The sequence below is a fragment of the Micromesistius poutassou genome (assembly GCF_964030765.1).
Source record: "Micromesistius poutassou genome assembly, chromosome: 21".
In the NCBI taxonomy this organism is placed as follows: domain Eukaryota; kingdom Metazoa; phylum Chordata; class Actinopteri; order Gadiformes; family Gadidae; genus Micromesistius; species Micromesistius poutassou.
In genome coordinates this window covers 10,243,019-10,260,958 of record NC_140291.1, presented here as the reverse complement: position 1 = coordinate 10,260,958, position 17,940 = coordinate 10,243,019, and the positions used below count along the sequence as shown (strand labels likewise).

Below are 17,940 nucleotides of genomic sequence, written 5' to 3'. Positions count from 1 at the left end.
ACAACACATTTCGTTGTTACACACTGCAGTGCAGTCCGTGTCGATCACCCGTTTGGCGTAGGACGGTCCAGTAACAGAGGCGTCGCGAGCTCCTGGATTGGACTGCGCAAAACCACGGTCCGGATTTGTCCCTGACGTCATCACGGGTAGCAATAGAAGTGGTCTTTGACAGGACGTCGAACAAGACCATCGAAATCACACAGCAGTGAATTGAAACGGGAAGAATATGCTGAGTTCGTGGCGATTTAGTATCACATAGTGCAAAAAAAAAAACAGGGGACTCGTTTGACTTGCTCTTTAAAAAACCGACAGGCAAAGAAGATGCGATACCGTCACACAATAGATCCGCTCCGGTGTTAAAGGGACTCGCTCTCGGTCGTCCTCCGCACAGCGTCTCGGTCCGCAGCGTTCAACCGGGAGACATAAGCGGTCACAGAACCCACTAATCCCCGCAACGGTCACAACACTGGGCGCCCCATTCAGAGGCCTTGGACCGGAGGGAAATGGCAATGGCAGCACGAACTGGATTACATACTAGAAATTAAGTCCGTCGTTTAATATCGTGGATATTGAGTGTTATGCTAAATACGTTTATTTTGAATTCAACTGGAAATGGGAGCTTTTATAAGCAGACAGAACATAGGCGTGGAAGAAGTGGACATCCCGTCCAATTCGGTGTACCGTTATCCGCCGAAATCGGGTAAGTCCATAGTCATGTTGTGTGTGGGCTGTACGGTCACTGAGGATTACTGATCAACTCTCATTGCGAAAGTATGTATGTTTATAACGGGAGGGCAACGTATCGTCTACAACAGACGCCATCGTTCAAGCCGTTAATATGCTATCGTCATAATAATTGCGCTATCCAACAACATATGTATGCAGATACCTGTGGAGCCAGAGACTCAGCGCCATCTGGTCGGGAAAGGAGACCAATTCAGTGCACAAATTTATATTCTCAGTAGAGTGATAGGTCTGTCTATATAGACCAACATGATCAGCAGCCTGCATTAAGATCATAAATAGCATTTTACCAGATTATTTTTTATTTTTGAAGAAATGTGACGCCAACCACATGACTTAATATTGATCTTGAGATGGCTAATAGTTTGGATGATGTTCATGCCTGACAGTACATATGCCTACTGTACTATGGTCTATACAATGCGTAGGGTCTGACGATTAGGTTAATATGTAAAAACCCACAGAGACATTGTGATTTCAGTGCTTTCGAGGCTTGAAGTAGTTACTAAGAAGGGTGTGAACAGCATTGAATTATTCAAATGTGACCTGGTGCCTGTGATAATGGAAAATGTGTACCTGGTTTCACTCACCAAAAACCTGTGTTGTGCTAATGCCTTCAAAAGCTGTGTGTAGGGAGCAGAGAGGGACGGTGAGGTTGTGGTTGTAGTTGCAGTGGTTGTTGTGATGGTATCTGGAACACATATATCCCAGAATTGTTGCTGCAGAAACTGAGCTGTCAGATCCACTTCTTGTGCTGAGATCTGGTGTCAAAAAAGCAGCTCACCTGTTACAAAATAATACGATGACTCTTTTGATGTATATGTATCCATTTGTCAGTCTGTCTGTCTGTCTTTCTGTCTGACTACATCAGCCAGTCTATCTGTATATCTATATATATGCATTTTGCTATCAAATAACCTGTGTTATTTCCCAAAAGTTACATTGTAAAACCCAGACGCACATAAAACAACTACCCCCCCTGCCCTCTCTCTTTCATAGTAAGTAATTCATGAGTTCAGCACTATGATATCAGCTGTGTTTGATTATACACCAGGCTCAACCTCTAGGTGATATTTAACAGTTTGGTCATCAACACGAAGAGAGCGCTGGCAACAAAACAACATCTGGCCGAACTCTCCGGTCCCAAAAGGTCCAACAACAACAAGCCAATCTACAAAGTATTCCCTTAACTAAAAAAGCACAGCGAGCTTTGTACTTTACTTTATAACTTTGGGTGGAGGCTCTGTTTTACTGCATAAGGATGGTGTTGTAGGGAAAACATTTGTCATGCTTTATGTTTTTTTCACAGGGCCCTATAGTAATTAGTACGATTTATATTGTCCATTTGCGGTGTTCACAGCCACTTTCATGCATTTTAAATGTAATTGGCAACAGACGGCTCGATCAAGATTCTCCTGATGTCGCAGAACAAACCAATCAGTCACTATAACACAGACATCCGTCTCAAGTACAATGTGAAAGATGATTATACAAGATAACTATCTTGTATCTCTTTTTAAGTTTAGAGTCATTGACCCTGACCCTTTTATGTTTTGTCTGCAGGGAGTTACTTTGCCAGTCATTTCATCATGGGAGGAGAGAAGTTTGACTCCACCCACCCAGAAGGTTACCTGTTTGGGGAGAACACCGACCTCAACTTCCTGGGAATCAGACCTGTGGCGGTAGGTATTCGTTATACTCCCCTCTCTGCTCCAGGCGATGGTCAGTGGGACACCTGGGGTAATGGGTAATGAAATAGGTAATGTTAAAGGACAATTCCAGTATTTTTAACATTGAGCCCCCTTTTTGGTTTGTCTAGGATGAAATAGAGGTGTTGACACCAAAATTTTGACTATTGGTCCTGTCTCAGGTATTTGGCTCATTTAGAATCGCCCCTGCCTGCTACAGAATGGCTGGCTACGTGCATTCACAAACCTGTCCTTAAAACAACCCTAAACGTTTGTTTTCAGAAATGTGCAACTCACCGATTGTGTTTGTTGATGTTCCAAATCAAGTATCGTAGTGAAATACAGTTTCTGTCATGTTTTATTGCACATTAATTGCATTTTGTAAATCCCATTGATTTATTTTGGAAGACTCATTGCTCGTTGGCCGGAAACGGGAAGGGGGGCTGTTTACGTTTGGTTGTAGTCTTTTTGCTCGGTTCTAGCACTACTGTTGAGACGGAGAACCGAGCGAAAAGACTACAACCAAACGTACCAAACAGTCCCCCTTTCCGTTTCCGGCCAACGAGCAATAAAAAAACTGTATTTTGCTACGCTACTTGATTTGGAACGTCAACGAACACCACTAACCACTCGGTGAGTTGCAACGTTTAGGGTTGTTTTAAGGACAGGTTTGTGTATGCACGTAGCCAGCCATTCTGAAGCAGGCAGGGGAAATTCTAAATGAGCCAAATACCCGAGACAGCACCAATAGTCAAAATTTCATCCTAGACAAACCCTCCTTTAAACAAAGTAGAATCCAACATCTATAGAGATGTATTATAAATAACTATTGTAGTGAGGCATTTAGGTGACATGCTTTAAAAAAAAGCCTGACCAAAAAGTTAATGTTTAACTTTATTATGTAACCGATTGTTATTATAATGATCTTGGGGCGTGATTCAGGCAAGATTCCCTCTGAGATAAGGTGTTTTCTACTCAAGGTTGCTGCTGCTGCGTGAACCAATGGGATTTGGAATAATTTAATTAAACCTAAATTTCAATGGGCTCCACGGTTGGCATGAGGCCTAATTGAAATGAAAAGAGAGTCTGTGGGTTCCAATCTTCTGCTCTACTGGGAAGTGAAAGAGCTGGCCGGGCTCTATATTGATTGCTATAGACGTCAAGGTCAAGCCCTCGCCAGTCTCAGATCTAATGCAACCTCGGCGCCACGGAAGAATGGAAGAAGAAGAAGACAAAGAAGTCTGCCTCTTGCTCTTTGAAGTTTTCTTTTTTAAACAGGGCTTTGGGGACGTGTACTGTCTGTCGATTTAGCTTGAGATGTAGCTACACAACCTCTATCTCTGGGGAGACTCGAAGGATGAATCCTTCAGTCTGCTCCCTGATCTCAGGCGACCCGCCGTCTAGACCGGGGATAGAATTAGTAGCGGCCATTTCTTTCGCAGATTATATTTGCACAAAAATGAGTGTTCTTAATCGGTTTTCAGAATTGAAATTGTGAGGGTGTGGATTGGAACTGTGTGTGTGATCTTTGCCTCATTTATATAAGCTTTCCTATTTGGCTAGCAGATGGAAGAGTGGATTCATGAACCAGTGCAGTGGTTTTGTTTTCATTGTGTGTGCGTGTACCGTTATTTTGTAAGTGTGCCTCGATGAAGTGTATGTTGTTCAAGGGTTTTTCTCCACTTCTCCTCATAACTCTGCATGCAGCTTAGGAATGTCAAATGTAGGTCAAGCAAGAGCCATATGTACAGGGTTTGTATCCCTGCTGATTGTGGATGTTTTATGGTAGGGAGTGGGAGGGACGGTGTGTGTCCTCTGTGCTTTGTTTATAGTGGAGCGGGGAAACTATTATGATAACACAGGAGACAAGTAATGTGTCATATTTAGACACCAAATCCCAAAACACATAGTCATTATGATTAAAGAGCTGCCAGGGGTAGTCCGCACGCACACACACACACACACACACACACACACACACACACACACACACACACACACACACACACACACACACACAAGCCCTCTCCAGAGTAGCCACTGTAGTATGTGCTTTAATATCAAGAAATACACGCTGGTAGTTTTTTTCTTCAAAGTTCTTCAAAGCCTAGCATACCTGTCCAGTACACTGGTCTCCACGGGCCCAAACATTTATTAAGCCAACCAAGGTTTCTTGTGGCCTTCCTTTAAGAATGTGTCAATATTGCTTTTTTTGCTTTAGTTAATGATTGTGTGTGTGTGTGTGTGTGTGCGCACACATGTGTGGTTTGCTCGGCATGACTCCGGCTGGTACCAGATGTTTAGTTATACTAAATACTGTGCTATTCACAGCTAATGTACACGGATAGATACACACACACACACACACACACACACACACACACACACACACACACACACACACACAATCATTAACTAAAGCAAAAAAAGCAATATTGATACATTCTACAACACACAGAAACACACAGAAACACACACATAGAAACACTCACACACACACACACACACACACACACACAAACCCAAGCATACACACTTGCATACAAACACGCACACAGCAAGGCACAGATTCCTTTCCCCCCCCGGCCCTAGGTGAAGGAGAGCAGTGTGGGGGTATCTAACCACATCCTCGCCTGGGTGACCCCCCCCCTCCACACCCCCCATCGTCTCTCACAGAGCACCAGTCTTCTCAGCTCTCCTTTCCCACAGTCAGCTACTTTACCTTCAAAAACACACGACGAATGGGAAAAAGGAGCCGAGGATTTGCAATCCCGCTTGTTCAAAAGCTGTGTTTGGTTAAGGGTTGGAGGTGAGCTCTGAGCAGTTTGGAATCATGTCGTTTTTGTAGAAAATCTGAATAATGTCAATATGTATAGTCATAATAGTCTAGTCTCTCAATTCATATTTTTTTATTCAGGTTTGAAGGAAACACGCATCAGTTTTAAATAAGCACATTGTATGAGCTCTACAATTACCGTAACGGCCTGTTGCCATAGTAACCTGACGACTGGCCGTAGAATACAAATGGCTCCTGCTCGATCTTAGTGCACACTCAGTGAGCGAAACTGCAGCCACAGCACCCATAAATCTATGGTGAGCACCGAAAGTCCAATTACGGAACAATTTTCTGGAACGGATCGATGTGAAGTACCATGAAGCCTGGTTGTGCACTGACCGGCCGTCAACCCTCACCTGCCGCTCCCATCTGCTTACTGGCCCAGGTGAAACACAATGCTAATTCACTCCACCGGCTGCGTCTGTTGTTAGCTGTAGAGCAGGAAATCAGATGCATGGGGGAAAGAAGAAGGCAGGAGGAACAGTGCATCAAAAGACTATGAATATTCAAAGGAATGATCAATGTCATTTTGTGATGATAATCACGCTCTGGGTGGATTGACCTCATTTCATATTTAACATGTGCTGATGAAGCTGTGTCTTTGTGTATCTTGACGAAGCATTCGTCGTTGTCAGTGTGGTGTGTATAAACTCCTAGACTGATCCCCCATGGCATTGAAATCATCCTTTATTCCACACATCCATGTGTCACGCCCTTATGATAAGTACATAGGCTGTTTGCTTCTGAGGAGCCCTGGAAGGGTTTGCTGTCCTTCTGCTGGTCTCCTGCACCTGTCTTCCCTCCCGGGGCTTCTTATCTGTTCTGTTATTGTGCCAAGTTGTCCTATGGAATCAGTCTGTGTTTATATGGGAGGGAGTATCTGTGTGTGTTTGTGTGTGCATGTATGGAGTGTGTGCGCAGAGAGACACTGTAAGGAAGATGCCATTCATATAGAAACACGCCACTGCATCTCAACAGAATGTGTGTTGCTGTCGTGGAAATATAAATCGGGACTACATTATACAATTATATACAAATTAGATAAATCCTGTTTGTATAATTACTAGTGAATTGAAAAGGAATTTCTATACATTCTCCTTGGACCTAGAGATACCGCCTCTCTCTAATTGAAAGTTGTTAAGATAGTTAGCATTTGTATTGCCACTGTAGCCACGAAGTCTGATACTGAGGCCAATCGACTGACTTCTTTGTTGTGTAGATTCCTTTAACTGTCTTGCAGCCTCAGAGACATGTCCACTTCAGCCATATTGTATTGCAATTTAACAGTCATGGCCAATCCTAAACTCTTCACCATGGTCACTCCCCTTCACCTTTGTTTCCTTTGTAATCACTGCCCACGATGTGAAAGTTTCCCTAAAAGAATCATGTACACCCATTGTCTCACTGAATGTATGCTTGGTAACTTTGCTGCCTGTATCTTCCCATGATCATGCTCTAAAATTAAATCAAATATTTTGCTGTCCGAAGTGTCCTAAAAATAAGTTATTCTCTATCAGTCGCCCTTATGGGTTTCCCATGGGTGCTAGTGATCTGTGAAGGAGGGTGCCGAATGGTGAATGTGATCTGTGGCACCGGCCTTATGCTCGGGCTGACAGGAAAGACGTGGTGTGAGCTGGTTTGAGCACTTTTCAACACTTGAAACATGCAAACAAAATGACGTTACCAGAATGGTCTGTGTCTTTTTCCAAACAGCAATTGGTGTGCAAAAGAAGCAGAGAGTTGACTATCTTCGTAACATCTTCATGCTCAAATCTCGCTTGGGGCCCCCCAAGTTCATAACATGTACAACAAACATCGAGAAACCACATTGTTCAGCATGTAGCGACAAAGCTGCCTCTTTGGACCCCCTTGTGCCCTCTTAAAGCCAACCAGGGGGCCCCTGTTGTTAATTGACTGCGACTCAAAGCTTTGAACAGGCATGGACACCTTGTACTTATTCATGCACTCATCGTGTGGGCTCCTCAAAGCGCAGGTTTGAATAAATAAACGTTTGACTGTGGGTGTTATTTTTCTTCTTTCAGTTCCCGTATGCAGCCCCCCCACCTCAGGAACCAGTGAAAACGCTGAGAAGCCTTATAAACATCCGGAAGGACACACTGCGGCTCGTAAGGTACCTAAACGCCCCACATTGGCTTGGCCAATGGGCCTTATTCACCCAGCGGCCATCTGGGTTCTAAACACCAGCTTGGTGGGGGAACTGAATGCGTCGCAATAAGCCCCATTCAGTATTTAGATGTATGCTTCTATAGATCTTATGACGATGACTGTATATTATGCATAATCAATGGAGTTTGTAATTATGTTTTCTTATTGGACTTCTCCCACTCTCTGCCGTACTCCAAGCCTGCCAGTTTTTTTACGATGCGATAATCAGTCAAAACAAGTCTGTGGACTTCCACCTGCATTATTGGACCCACCTGAGAAAAATGTGTGTTGCAATACCAGGATCCGCTAAAGATGGCACTGTCCCCACTGTACGATTTCAGATGTGATTACTCTTTTATAGGATGCATTCAGCCATAGAGTTTAGACGACACTCTGTGATACATTTCCTCCCCTTCCACTCCCTCCTCTCACCCCCACCCTCCCACAGGTGTAGCGAGGACCTGAAGTTGCCGGGTGAGGATGAGGAGGCGGTGAAGAACAGGGCCTGTTATAACATCGAGTTCACGTTCGACGCTGACACACAGGTGGCCATCACCATCTACTACCAAGCGATGGAAGAATTCCACAGCGGAGTGCCAATGTAAGATCTGGGCTATATTAACGTTTATTTGTTTGGGAACATGTAGTTCAAATGATGTTACTGCTCTGGAACCTTCATTCTGTCTTCATTAATTACCGAATCTATAAAAAATATCTTCATGATTTTGATAGTGTAGTATGATACTGTAGGTAATAATATTTAACTGAATAATGATAAATAACGTTTGAATTGGATCCTGACAGCAGACAGTGTGATTGATGGGCCCTGTCCCCATGCAGCTACCTTCCCCAGGACAGCTCTCTGCAGTCGGAGACGGTGCACTTTAAGAGGGGAGTCAGCCAGCAGTTCTGCCTGCCCTCCCACTCCGTCAACCTCAGCGAATGGGCAGACGAGGAGGTAGGCTCTCTGTGTGTGTACGCGTGTAGGTCGGCTCCTGCAGAGTCAACAGCCCAAACATATTTAGTGAGATGAGTTTTGTAGCCTACAGCACTGAAAAACAATCACGTTAGAACAATAACGTTCTGGTTCCTTCCCTTCCCTTGCCTTCCCAGCTGCTGTTTGACATGGACAAGGAGATCTTCCCCATGGTGGTGCAGGCTGTGGTGGACGAGGGCGAAGGTCAGTATACACTGGCTTCCTGTCTGTACCACTCAACCTTCAGTGGGCTTTCTTTTCCATTGAAGTGGGCCTCTGGTTGTAGTGAGTAACAATCTGGCCAGCTCCGATATCCATGTATGTTTTATCACGAGAGAACCACACTGTAGGCATTCCAGGACACTTTGGCTCTGTTCACGCCTGGCATCAACATGCGTCCATTTTTCCACTTTTTTTCCACATATTTCCCCAACTGCCACACAATGTCCATGTTGAAAATAGAAACGAGCGATCTAATAGTGTAAAATATCGTTCATTGAAAAAGACCAAGACTAATCTGAAAGAAATCTCTCTCTATTTCAACATGCTATTTTGTTTTGCAAGATCATTTCGTCAAAATGATCTGGCTCACGTCAGTTGAGTAGGCGGTCCTTCGACGTGGCCCAGGACACATTCACGTATGCACTGCTAAAATACAGAGGCTTTATGCGGCCCCGACTGGCTCAGAAGGGGGTCTGAGCGACCGGACCGCCATGGGTCCTCAATGCGTCTTGAGTGCATTCACCCCTGTGCTTAGAGCTATCTGCTTTTGATTGGCTTAACACATACACATATTAATGCCAGTTGTGAACAGGGCTTACTCACAATTATTCGCAAACTTGTTGTTGTTATAAGGGCTACTAGCCCTTGCATATTAATCTAAGGCACATTGGATGCATATATAAATATATATATTATGTAACTGCTAGAGCTTTGATTATATAAGCTCTGGAAACTGCTGTGTGGATGTGTTGTTTGCATTACACTATCTGTGTACATCTGACATGTACAATATACCAGGTGTCAACAGAGACACTGATCAGATACATCAACACCCACAAAGGTATGAGCATATTTCTGTTTCTTGTCTTGCAGAACATATGGGCCACTCCCACGTGTTGCTTGCTACTTTTGAGAAGGTAAGAGAAATGATCCTGTTGATACAGACAATAGAGGAGAACAGCAGATATCGCTGAGCTCTTGCAACAACACCTGGTGCTCATTCATCTGTGTTTGTCATTAGATTAGACACTAAGTAAGTGTCATTGAATAAGAGGAACATTTTTGTCAAACGTCAAGACTTTCTCCTCAAATTCATTCAGTTGAAGAGCTACATCTATCATCTACTTGGTGATATGTAGTCTTTCTGTTATGCTCTGTCAAGAGTATCTGTAATCACCATCTCTTTGGGGAATGTAGTCCTCTGTGATGCTCTTTCATGTGTATCTGTAATCTGAAGAGTCCTGTGTGTCTCTGGCAGCACATGGACGGCAGCTTCTGTGTGAAACCTCTGAAGCAGAAACAAGTGGTGAGTTTAAAACGCACCCCACCCACCTCTTCCTCTACCTCCCCCTACCTCTACCCCCACCCCCTCTAACTCCCCCTACCTCTACCCCCACCCCCTCTAACTCCACCTACCTCTACCCCCACCCCCTCTAACTCCACCTACCTCTACCCCCACCCCCTCTAACTCCACCTACCTCTACCCCCACCCCCTCTAACTCCACTTACCTCTACCCCCACCCCCTCTAACTCCACCTACCTCTACCCCCACCCCCTCTAACTCCACCTACCTCTACCTCCACCCACCTCTTCCTCCACCTCCACCCACTTCTACCTCCACCCATCCACCGTCTTCTACCTCCATCCATCCACCTACCTCTACCCGTCCACCCTCGTCTACCTCCACCCACCTCCATCTCCACCCATCCACCCATCCCTCCCTATACCTCTTCCTCCACCCACCTCTACCTCTACCTCCACCCACCTCTACCTCTACCTCCACCCACCTCTACCTCCACCCACCTCTACCACCACCCACCTCTACCTCTACCTCCACCCACCTCTACCTCCACCCACCTCTACCTCTACCTCCACCCACCTCTACCTCTACCTCCACCCACCTCTACCTCCACCCACCTCTACCACCACCCACCTCTACCTCTACCTCCACCCACCTCTACCTCCACCCACCTCTACCTCCACCCACCTCTACCTCTACCTCCACCCACCTCTACCTCCACCCATCCACCTACCTCTACCTCCCCCTATTACTTAATTACTCCTTAACTTAACTTAACTTAACTTAACTTAACTTAACTTAACTTAACTTGTTTGACCTGGATAAACTGAAAGGCGCCGTCTTGAGTGGTCCTCCAGTCCCCCATGGCCCAGATTGTCTTGTGTTCTAAAACCGGTTTGCCTCCCCAGGTGGACGGGGTCAGCTACCTGCTCCAGGAGATCTATGGCATCGAGAACAAATACAACAGCCAGGAATCCAAGGTACAACACTGGGCCTGGCTACTTACATTACAGGCTTCTGCCAATGGTCAGCTTTTGTGTTGTGTCCCAGATAATAAAACAATGGTGCGTTAGAACCAAACCTCTTTGCTTGAAACGGCCCAAGGGTTTCCCCACCATGGGGTGGGTACCCCACTTAGAGTCACCTGATATGCATATTGGGGGCGTGGGAGATTGCTGACTTACAAGCTATCGATATCCGATGAGAAATTTTTGATAGAAAATAATGGAAACACCTTGTAAGGTCTCATGAAGGTGTCCTGTATGTACGAACAGAAGGCCAAATGATTCATAGCCACAAGCAAACTAGTGCTACTAACCACCTTGTGTGGTTAGTATATAATCACCTGAACAACAACGTGACAGACAGCGATTAGGCTCCAACGATGTGTGTGGACGCAGATGCAGGAAAACAAAATGGGGATTCCGACCCTGATTCACGTCCAAATCACATCAGACCCGAAGCGGGTTTGCGCGCCAAACAAGGCAGAGAACTAATGAGTCTAACGAGTTTCTCCCCCTCCGCCCCGCAATATCGGCCGCCTCTGCAGGTGGTGGACGACGAGATCAGCGACAACAGCGCAGAGTGCGTGGTGTGTCTGTCGGACATCCGCGACACGCTCATCCTGCCCTGCCGCCACCTGTGTCTGTGCAACGCCTGCGCTGACACCCTGCGCTACCAGGCCAACTGCTGCCCCATCTGCCGGCTGCGTGAGTCCTCCAATACCAATACCGATATCAATATCAATACCGATACCAATACCAATACCGATACCAATACCAATACCGATACCAATACCAATACCAATACCAATACCAATACCGATACCAATACCAATACCAATACCAATACCAATACCGATACCGATACCGATACCAATATCAATACCAATACCAATACCGATACCAATACCAATACCAATACCAATACCGATACCGATACCAATACCAATACCAATACCCATATTAATATCAATATCAATCCGACTAGCAGGACCAAATTATATCTATATGGATATATTGATACTTGTATTGATAAGACTTAAACATGACTTCATTCAGATCTTGGACATATTACCACTTTCCGATAGCAAAGCGTCACATTTCACCAACGTCGTCCACAGTCTTAACCTGAAGGCAATTTGTTGTGGTTACAAAGCGACGGTGAATAGCAGTAGTGGAGAGAACCCAAAGACCCGACAACATTCCGAGTCGTCATCAGAAGTACAACACAATAACTGTGTGCGTCCCACACGAGGCGTCGTCTCTCTCTCTCTCTCTGTGTGTCTCATCGGTGTGGTCGTTGTGTTTGCGTGGTCAGCATTCCGCGCGCTGCTGCAGATCCGCGCCATGAGGAAAAAGCTGAGCCCACTGTCTCCCAGCAGCTTCAACCCCGTCATCACATCCCAGACCTCCGACTCCGAGGACAACTCGGTACGACAGCCGCACACGCATGCACGCCCCCACACACACACACACACACACACACACACACACATACACACACACACACACATGAACACACATGCACACGCACACGCGTGCGCACACACACACACACACACACACACACACACATACACACGCACACACGTCTGTCTGCAGTCACTCTCTCACACACACATAAACACACACACAGACACACGCACACACACACACACACGTTAATAGATACTTAACTTAAATATCCCATTCAAATGTGCTATCCATTCACTACAGCGTCTATATGAATTGATGCATTCATTATTAAGAAATGTTCATGACACAATGCAGGTGTGGATATATATATATATATATATATATATATATATATATATATATATATATATGTCCGCATCCGTCACACACCAGGTCATTTGTTCTCGTTGATGCTGTTGCTAGGCGATGGAGCACATCCCCCCAGGCTACGAGGCAGTGTCCCTGCTGGAGGCCCTCAATGGCCCCCTGAGCACGTCGCCGGCGGCCCCCCCGCTCCACTCGGGCCCCAGCCACATCAGCGGGGCCCTGCCCCCCTACAGCGGCGAGACCCACCCGGCACCGCCCCGCTCCCCCTCCCCGCTGGACGTCTCCAACTCCAGCCAGGGCGGGAAGCTCAAGAAGAGCGGCTCCAAGTAGGTCCCCCCCCCCCCCCCCCCCAACAGAGAGGGCCCTGGGGTCTGGGTTGGTCTGGACCTCCTGGTGGGGGGGGGGGGGGGGGGGGGGGCTAGGCGGGAAGGGGGAAATTCTTTTGCCACCAAGCCACTACACACAAGCCACTACACACAAGCCACTACACACAACAGCATACGTCAACAGGACAGTAAATACACCAAGACCACATACACTACAGCAACAGATAAATAGGTAATGCACCACGTAGACACTGAAAGGACACAATAATCACAGCAATACCAACAAAGTAAATCACCACGTCATATATAGTCAACCGTATGATCTCCAAAGCAATTTCCTCATCTTGCCTTATCTCTACCCTCTCTACCCTCTCTACTTATCTTCTTCTGTTGTTATGTCTGTTGTTATGTATGGGGTCTGTAATATAATATATCAAACAAAATGTTATGTTTGATATATTATGTTACATATTACATATATATATATAAATATATATTGTGTATCAAGCATTCAACAGACGGTACAAAAACTGAAACATTAAAGATCCCATGGCATGCTATTTTATGGATGCCTTAAAATAGGTGTTAGTGGGCCCCTAATACAGTACTTGAAGTTGTTCAAGAAATTCAGCCTTGGTGCAGAGTTACAGCCACTACGAGCCAGTCCCACAATGAGCTCTCCACAAACGTGCCGTCAAGGTGGAGGGTGGGGGTGTGGCCCTGAGCAGCTTGCGGCCACGGTACCATGCGCTAGTGTTTACAGTGGAACACTGAACACTCCGGGTGCTCCGGCGGGAGTCCTGGAGCTCTATATCTAAATAATATCATATTATATTTAGATATCTATATAATATAATATATTATCATGGTCAAAAGCTGTTTGTGCCTCCGGATGATATTATGAATCTCAAACGACTGCGTCGGGTTCTCAGACGCCTCTGGTTCTTCCACTTCCACGTCAATATTAAGTACAGACTGAACCGTGAAATTGAGGAGAAAGGGATTGTTGCCCGGGGTTGTCTGCGTCGGGTTGGTTGAGAAGGAATTGGGAACCGCGACATGGAGGAGAAAAGGATTGTTGCCCAGGATTGTCCGTCGGAGCCCCGCTGCCCGCTGAACGCTGCCCGTTGCCCAGGGTTGTCACCCGCCGGAGCCCCGTTGCCCGCCCCCGGGGCTGCCCGCCCGGCCCTGCTGCCCGCTACAGCGGGGCTCCGACGGACAATCCTGGGCAACAATCCTTTTCTCCTCCATGTCGCGGTTCCCAATTCCTTCTCAACCAACCCGACGCAGTCTAGTCTTTTCACCAAATGGAAGCTTTATGCAAGCTTGCGTTATTGTGTTGCATGTTACGCGCCATAACACCAACAGCAGAACGGTTATCCAAATAACAAAGACAACACTTGCGTTACAGTGTGTGTATTCACACACACACATGTGGCGCTCGCACGGTCCTAGCTCATTGACGACATATGGGGCCGGAAGCCAAATCGAAGCGTTTCAGCGATCCTTTTATCAAAGGCGGAGCAAGATACCTACTTCTCGGTTTACACCTAATGCAATTTTTAGCTACTGGGGGACCATAGGGAGGCTAGGGGAACTCAACTTAATGTTAGAAAACCTCATAAAGTGAAATTTTCATGCCATGGGACTTTTAAAAACACGGTGGCTCTCTGCGTCTCCTTGAGACAAGTCACTGGTTACATGAGTAGTGGACGGGGGGTCCTAGAGTGATCTGAAAGGATTCTCCAGGCCTGCCAACTGGTGGTTCATTCAAAATGAAGTGAGTGTGTATAGAAAGGCGAGAAGCACTTGAAAAACTATTTGAGGAAATAATGGTATACTTGGCGGCTAAGATTCTGTTTATGGTAGCGGGAAATAGACATCATGGTTATGTCCGAATGCTAAAAATAAAACAAAACAAATTGGGGAATGGAATGTATTGAGACAAGTATTTCTCAGCATGCGTTGCCCCCTACACTCTGTTTTCGTCCTCCACCTTCCTCCGTCTGTGTCATTATATTGTCTTTCACTGGACGCAGTGAAACAGAATAACCGGTCTTTATTGGTCCCACATTCTGTTGTTTATTTCAGGTCCCTTTCCCAGAATTCGTCTGTGCTCCAAGAGGAGGAGGACGAGAAGTCTTGCAGTGAGTCTGAGGTCCAAGCGTGCCGTCGCAAGCTGCCCGTGGACCCGCCAGAGGTGTGTGTTCCCGTGTGTGTGTTAGTTTCTGTGAGTGTTTATATGTGTGTATGTGTATTAAAGTAGGGGTTCCGAACCTTTTCTGTTCTAAGGACCGGCATATTCATAAACATTTTTGGAGGACCAGTAGTCAAATGAATGCATAATTTTAAGATTCATAATATTTAAAGAAAGGATGTTTTTCAAGATGGTTTATGTGTCATATTCACAACAATTAAAGCAACAGCAATGAAATGCTTGAGTTTCAAGCTCCCTTCAACATTGCAATAATATATATAAGAGAATCACAAGAAAAGTCACCTGAGACTTAAATAAACACAAAAGTAGTGCACACTGTATTAAAGTGTGTCCCCTGGTTCTCTGGTGTTCCTAGTGCGGTGTGACGCCAGACAGTGAGAACCTGACCCTGTCGTCTTCTGGAGCCATCGACCAATCATCCTGCGCTGGGACGCCCCTATCCTCCACCATCACGTCTCCTGAAGGTACACACACGCACACGCGCACGTGATTGCACAAGCACACACATACACACACACACACACGCGCACACATGCACGCACACAAACACAAACACACACGGACGGTTGCAAACACACACACACACACACACACACACACACAGAAGCATGCACACACACAGGCATGCAAACACACACAGACACAAACACACACACACACAGAAGCATGCACACACACAGGCATGCAAACACTCTTAAACAGTTTGCTGCCAAGGTCTAATGTTAAGTTATAGTGTTATTGATATTTCTAATATTTTTGATATTATTGATATTTCTATTTTATTAGGCAGTAATAAAAAAAAAAAAGCAGGGTCCTTTAAATGCAAACTGTGAGTGTTAGTGTGTATGTGTATGATTATATACATACACGTGTGTGTGGTTTGGTGTGAATTGGTGTGTATACACACGAGTACATTTGTAATGCCTGTGCAGATTCGTGCTTGTTTGCTTTTCCACGCCTGTGAGTGTGTGTGCGCGTGTGCGTGCGCGTGTGTATGTGCATGTGTGTATGCATGTGAGTTGCGCCTACGTGGACATCCATGAGTCCATTTACACATGTGTGTGTGTGTGTGTGTGTGTGTGTGTGTGTGTGAATGCGTGCCTGTGTGTGTGTGTGTGTGTGTGTGTGTGTGTGTGCCCCTGCGTGTGTGTGTGTGTGTGTGTGTCTGCCAGACCCGGTGAGCAGCAGCTTGGCCCAGTCGGTGATGTCCATGGCCTCGTCCCACTCGCAGCACTCCCACATCAGCACTGACACCATGTCCTCCATGTCAGGGTCCTACCTGGCGGGGGGGGGCGACGGGGAGCCCCCCCGCGGGGCTGGGGACGGGGGCTACGCCGCGGGGGACAACCACCCGGACACCCCCATGAGGAGCCGGGGACCCTCCCAGCAGGACGGGGTGAGAGAGGGGGGGGGGAGAGAGGAGAGAGGGGGAGAGAGGGAGGGAGAGAGAGGGAGAGAGGGGGGAGAGGGGAGAGAGGGGGAGGGAGAGAGGGGGAGAGGGGGGGAGAGAGAGGGAGAGAGGGAGAGGGAGAGAGGGGGGAGAGAGAGAGGTAGAGAGAGGGAGAGGGAGAGAGGGGAGAGAGAGAGAGGGAGAGAGGGGGGAGAGGGGAGAGAGAGAGAGGGAGAGGGAGAGAGGGAGAGGGAGAGAGGGGGAGAGAGGAGGAGAGGGAGAGAGGGGGGAGAGGGGAGAGGGGAGAGAGGGAGAGAGGGGGAGGGGGGAGAGAGAGGGAGAGAGGGGGAAGAGGGAGAGAGGGAGAGAGGGGGGAGAGGGAGAGAGGGGGGAGAGGGGGAGAGAGAGAGGGAGAGAGGGGGGAGAGGGAGAGAGGGGGGAGAGGGGAGGGAGAGAGAGGGAGAGAGGGGGGAGAGGGAGAGAGGGGGGAGAGGGGAGAGAGAGAGGGAGAGAGGGGGGAGAGGGAGAGAGGGGGAGAGAGAGAGGGAGAGAGGGGGGAGAGGGGAGAGAGGGGGGAGAGGGGGAGGGAGAGAGGGGGAGAGGGGGGGAGAGAGAGGGAGAGAGGGAGAGGGAGAGAGGGGGGGAGAGAGAGAGGTAGAGAGAGGGAGAGGGAGAGAGGGGAGAGAGAGAGAGGGAGAGAGGGGGGAGAGGGGAGAGAGAGAGAGGGAGAGGGAGAGAGGGAGAGGGAGAGAGGGGGAGAGAGGAGGAGAGGGAGAGAGGGGGGAGAGGGGAGAGAGGGAGAGAGGGGGAGGGGGGAGAGAGGGAGAGAGGGGGGAGAGGGGGGAGAGGGAGAGAGGGAGAGAGGGGGGAGAGGGGGAGAGAGGGAGAGAGGGAGAGAGGGGGGAGAGGGAGAGAGGGGGGGAGAGGGGGAGAGAGAGAGGGAGAGAGGGGGGAGAGGGAGAGAGGGGGGAGAGGGGAGGGAGAGAGAGGGAGAGAGGGGAGAGAGGGAGAGAGGGAGAGAGAGAGGGGGGAGAGGGAGAGAGGAGAGAGGGGAGAGGGAAGGTTCACTTTAGGCCCGTGCCATTGTTCATATCAAATCTTGTGTATTAACAGTAGATAATATTGTGATGTAATAGGTGAATAATATTGTCACATTGGGATTTAAATGTTCACATGAAGGGCTGTTACCATTTATTCATTCGACTCCTATTATCATGTGACAGACCTACACAAAATCTCATGATGCTACATTCTTGTTCTATGTTGTGCAGCTCTAGGTCCGATCATAAGA

The 17,940-nt window shown here is 47.3% G+C and overlaps 1 protein-coding gene across 1 annotated transcript; it reads left to right on the top strand.

Annotated features, from left to right (window-relative positions):
• Positions 1-121: 121 nt before the first annotated feature.
• rnf157 (ring finger protein 157) lies at positions 122-17,926 on the top strand (the record flags this gene model as incomplete). Its single annotated transcript, XM_084485596.1, has 16 exons — positions 122-700; positions 2,308-2,426; positions 7,311-7,399; positions 7,883-8,035; positions 8,275-8,392; positions 8,548-8,614; positions 9,506-9,549; positions 9,891-9,938; positions 10,841-10,912; positions 11,482-11,641; positions 12,252-12,364; positions 12,812-13,041; positions 15,133-15,241; positions 15,615-15,723; positions 16,432-16,655; positions 17,921-17,926. The coding sequence occupies exons 1-16, from the start codon at positions 613-615 to the stop codon at positions 17,924-17,926; spliced, it is 1,749 nt and encodes a 582-aa protein (XP_084341722.1). The 5' UTR covers positions 122-612.
• Positions 17,927-17,940: the final 14 nt, after the last annotated feature.